The 5,354-nt window shown below is 35.9% G+C and overlaps 1 protein-coding gene across 1 annotated transcript; it reads left to right on the plus strand.

Moving 5' to 3' along the window:
* Positions 1-3,123: 3,123 nt before the first annotated feature.
* LOC121434607 (zinc finger protein 120-like) lies at positions 3,124-5,094 on the plus strand (the record flags this gene model as incomplete). The annotated part of the gene is made up of 3 exons (XM_041633522.1): positions 3,124-3,250; positions 3,625-3,685; positions 4,710-5,094. Coding segments are annotated over 3 exons (573 nt in total), but the record flags the coding sequence as incomplete, so codon positions are not given.
* Positions 5,095-5,354: the final 260 nt, after the last annotated feature.

The raw sequence follows: 5,354 nt of genomic DNA on the forward strand, positions 1-5,354 counted from the left end.
GCACTAGAACTTTAGTAATGCCAAATTCAAAAGTAATGGGTTAATGTCTTAAACGGAATATTGAAGCTGTTCAATGGTTATCATTCATGACTCATTTAGGTGCACAGTAAAAAAATCCAAGTAGGGCAGAAATAAAAGAAAATAAAAAGATAGTTTCAAAGGGCATTTTGTGTTAAAGCAGGCAGGAATTTTCCAAGAGTTAATTATCATTAAAGAAAAGCCATTACTCTGCAGTGGAAGCTTATCAAGGTGCCCTAAGGGTAAGACTCCATACACTTAAACCTTCACTTTAGGGTAGCAATGTGACTCATAGTCTCAGGAAGCTACTTCATTCAAAACTGTCTGCACTTGTGGTCCAAGCTCGTTAGTGTTCTTTGCAATTAAGAGATCTAATTTCTCAGCATCACCGGTAATGTATTGGTCTTGGGAACATGAGAGAATCACAATTTAAGATCATGGATTTTTAGTTTATGGTTACAGTTTACCATTGTTGCAGGCATCTGTGTTTGGCAGAGTCAGAAGCCCAATGAGGAGACAGTGAGAGTTCATTGCACGAAGCTGTGAGGATCGAAGCTGGGTGTGGTGTGGTATCTTTTCCTCTCTTGTTCCTTTAGGGCCTGCCACCCAGTTCTCAATTAAATTTCACACATGGAGGCTTATTTTTTTTCTTATAAATGCTTGATTTTGATTTGTTTCAAGGCATGTTGATTTAACTTAATTGTTCTCTCTACAATTTCCCCCTGGCCTTTATCTTTATTCTGTATTCCTCTCTTTGTTTCTTACTCCATGGCTTGCTGTGTAGTTGGATTAAAGGTTCCTGTTGTTTTCTCCTCCTGTTGCCTCTTCTTTCTGTTTTCCTCCCAGAATTTCCCTTCCCATGTATTCTCTTTTCCTGGCAGCCCTGCTTGTCCTTTCTTGCCATGTGATTGGTCATTCAATCTTTTTTTTTTACACCAACCAGGTATTTTAAATAGGCAAAGCATCAAAACTTCACAGAGCTAAACCAATGCAGCAATTCCTTGCATCATTAAAACAATTTTCCACAGCGTAAATAAATAAAACACACTTAAAAATGTTATTTCACAACATACTGGGTTACATTTTGAGCCCAAAGATGTTAAGATACCTAAGTTATGACACAACTTCCATGGAGACCTAGCTGCTTATAGTGAGTGGAAGTTACCAAAGAGAGAAATGCATGAGAAGTTGCAAGGATAGGGCCATTTAAGTCATTTGAAACTGAAGCCATACATCTGACAAGAGAGCTACAGGATTTGATGTTTATCCTGCTCTGCTTCAGTCTTGGTTCAAACTTCCCTTACTGTGTCTTTATTTTTCTCTTTTGGGATGTTAATGGTATTTTGTGCCACTGATGTTAGAAAGAGGTTTTCAGGTTTTATAAGATGTTGCTGTCAACAGATTGTCTTGAGTGCCAGAGGAGACATTACACATTTGGACAGTGTAGGGACCATTGCAGATGAGGATCATTAAATGTCTATCCTTGAAATGACTAACTGCAATTTTTCCATTGTTGACCTTGAGCCAATAGTGGCCGGGGTCAGAATGTACTTGATTGAATGAACAACCTCCCAGAAAAGATCATGTATTTGAAAAAGTTTCTTTCCTTTGTGGCTTCCTTTCAATTTCCTGTGGATCTTTAGTAAGAGAAGCCTGTCTAGATGAAATTCCTCTTTGTATGTGATGAGTCTCAATAAACTCAACTAATTTCCTGATATTTGTATCTACTGTTTTGTGCTTGTCATTAATTAGACAATTTCCGTCTTATACTAAAATATTTTTGCCATGATTATAGGCTTGATTTCTATATTCTATATATTACCTATATTCTATAGGTTAAAAAAAGATATAGCAGAAACAGTTGCTATTAAGGAGTTTGGCAACCTGCTATTTTAATTTTTTTCTTTGCTTGTTGAAGTAGCCCTTACTGTGTGGCTCCATATTCCTGAAAGTAGAGAGGGGCATCATTTCTGGCTCTATACATTTTTATATTATTGGGTGATAGCCTTGTAATATAGGTTTTTTTATATGTCAACTATATGCTGCTGTGCAGTGCCTCATGCATATCTTGGATTTTAAAATTTGAAAGAGGGTTTCACTCTGATTCCCAGGATACCATGTATTTATGGCATTAACACTGCCTTAGAATTCTGAGTCAGTTATTGGAGGTGCATGAATTTCTTCTGGATGGTTATGCTTGATTTGATTTTTCTTAAATCAAATATGACTATTTTATATGTCTGCATGGATATTCATTACATGGGTATCTAGTCACCGAAGTGATCAAAAGATCTCAGAATTCCTGTTCATGGAACAAAGGAAAGTTGTGATCCCCATGTAAGTACTGGAAAATGTGCCCACCTCCATTCATGACCAGCAAGATCTCTGAATTCCTCTGCCTTTTCTCCAGCTCTCTGTTGATTATTTGTGACCAACATTTATATTTCTAGTGTTTTCATCTGTCCATTTTAACTGCTTTGGTTATTGGTATGACAGTTTAAATTATGTCACTTCAGATGTCTGGAAGATGAATACAGAACTGGAGTAAATGCAAAATTACTTGTAAGAACTTCAGTAACAACCTTTAAGTTATTTCTATCCCATTTGTTTTTTTGTTTCACTGTTTTTTGCAATGGAGACAATTTAATGTGTACTTCTACCTGTCCTGGACCTGATTGCTTAGACTTGACTGGCATTCAACTCAGAGAGAAATATACCCACCTCTGTTTTCTGAGTGTTGTGGTTAAAGGCACAATACACCAATACACCCAGTGTGTCCATATTACTTTTTTTGTGTGGTCTGTAACTCTTTATACAATTTTCTCATGCATACTATATACAGTTGATCTTTTTTTTTTTTTCTGTTGATCTTTTTCAATACCTCTTCCTCTCAATAGATGTTGCTCTTATGGGGTGGTATCCCATACAAAGGGTACAGAAATGACAGAGTTCACTCTGCTTTTCAATTTTCCTCTAAAGTGACTGTCTAAGTCATGGAATAAGAGTGGGGAACACCAGAATCATATGACTATACTGTAAAAGAAGTATGTTTCTAACATTGTCACTGTCATGCTTTCCATTTTGAACATTTATGGTATATTTTAGGAGACAGTGACCTATGATGATGTGCATATCAACTTCACCCGGGAAGAGTGGAATTTGCTCAATCCTTCCCAGAAGAATCTCTATAAAGATGTAATGCTGGAAACCTACAAGAACCTCATTTCTATAGGTAAAAATGAATTTCCTTCATGTTTTAAAATATGGAAGCATCCGGGCAGTGGTGGTGCACGCCTTTAATCCCAGCACTCGGGAGGCAGAGGCAGGCGGATCTCTGTGAGTTTGAGACCAGCCTGGTCTACAAGAGCTAGTTCCAGGACAGGCTCCAAAACCACAGAGAAACCCTGTCTCAAAAAACCAAAAAATAAAAAATAAAATAAAATATGGAAGCAACTTTTCCTTGGTTAAGGATTTTGTTCTGCAATTTCATTTAGAAAAAGAATGAGGTGAATACAGCAGTCATAGTTCTTAGGTGCACTTAAGATAATAAGCTAAATCGTGCACATTGTTCAATGATATAACATATATTCTGGTCCTGTATTTTAGGATACATTGGGGAAGACCATTACACTGAAGAACATTGGCAATGTTCTAGAATACATGCAAGGTAATTTTCATGTGCAAGTTGATAACAATGTGCCTCTGATGAGATCGCACTTTCTCCTAGAACTTTTAAACAAAAGCAGCAGTGCAAATAAGCACAGCTAAGTGCATAGATGGTTATTAAATCCTCACAAATCCATATACCTCCATTTCATGTATGTGAATTATTCTTCCTTTACTAGGTGTATCATACAGTACCCTTGATATAAGCTTATGAGCATAGGGATATGGAAAGATTAAACATACCTCTCCTTAAGAACAAAAAGAAGATAAGCAGTAGTTCCCATGTAGAGTATACTTGTTGAATTTCATTCAAGTATGCAATAATGAAGGTTTTCTACCATCATTATTAATATATAAACATTACAAAAATTCCCCATGAATTATAGGTCTGTGCAAATACTTCTGAATGTCCTAGTTCACTTAGCAAATATAATATGATTCAAGTATAGTAAAATTTATGAATGCAGTAAAGTTTTTAAAGCTCTCAGTTTAATCAGTTGTCTTCTAAAATATGAATAATAACATATAAAATGTTTTTGTAAATGTCAAAAGGTAAACCATGAAACAAAGGAATTTATCATTATACTTATTTTCCTAGATGCGAACTGAACCCTAATTAAAAAGAAAGCATGATTTTATACAGAGTTATAAAACCTTAATAACTAATTCCATTTTAGAATTGGAACAAGTTATAAAATTAATTCATACAAATACCAAGGTTCAGCAGTGTATTGAATGTAGCAAAGCTTTTAAATGTGCCAATTATCCTTGTAGGATTGAAGAAAATCAAAATGGAGAGAAGAAACTTTCAGTGTATACTCACGGTGTTAAAGTCTTGTCTTATGACACTGACCTGCTAAGGAATGAAACCCATATAATGGAGCAAAACCCTCTAAAAGTAAGCAATGCAGTAAAGCCTTTGCTTATCACAGTCATATTCAAGTGCTTAGAAAACACACTGGAAAAAAACCCTATGAATATCGTCAAGGTGATAAAGACTTTGTTCTTTATGAGACTCATCAAAGTCATAAAAGAACACATACGGGAGAGAAAGACTATGAATGCAATCAGGGTGGTAAGGCCTATGCATGTCAAACTGATTTTCAAAAGCATAAGAGAACAGATACTGGAGAGAAACCCTATGAATGCAATCAGTGTGGTAAGGCCTATGCATGTCAAACTGATCTTCAAAAGCAGAAGAAAACACATGCAGGAGAGAAACCCTATGAATGTAATCAGTGTGGTAAGGCCTTTGCTGAAAATGGTACTCTTCACAAGCATAAAAGAACACATACTGGAGAGAAACCCTATGAATGTAATCAGTGTGGTAAGGCCTTTGCAGATCAGAGTAATCTTCAAAAGCATAAAAGAATACATAGTGGAGAGAAACCCTATGAATGTAATCAGTGAGGTAAGGTCTTTGCTGACAACAGTAGTCTTCAAAAGCATAAAAGAATACATACTGGAGAAAAACCTCATAAATGTATCAGTGTGGTAAAGCCTTTGCACGACATACTCATCTTCATTTGCATAAAAGAACACATACTGGAGAGAAACCCTATGAATGTAATGAATGTGGTAAGGCCTTTGCGTATCAAAATAGTCTTCAATTGCATAAAAGAAAACTACTGGAGAGAAAGAAACTCTATGAATGTAATCAGTGTTGTAAG

The sequence above is a fragment of the Microtus oregoni genome, unplaced genomic scaffold (genome assembly GCF_018167655.1).
Source record: "Microtus oregoni isolate MIOR12 unplaced genomic scaffold, Mior012 000044F_003, whole genome shotgun sequence".
In the NCBI taxonomy this organism is placed as follows: domain Eukaryota; kingdom Metazoa; phylum Chordata; class Mammalia; order Rodentia; family Cricetidae; genus Microtus; species Microtus oregoni.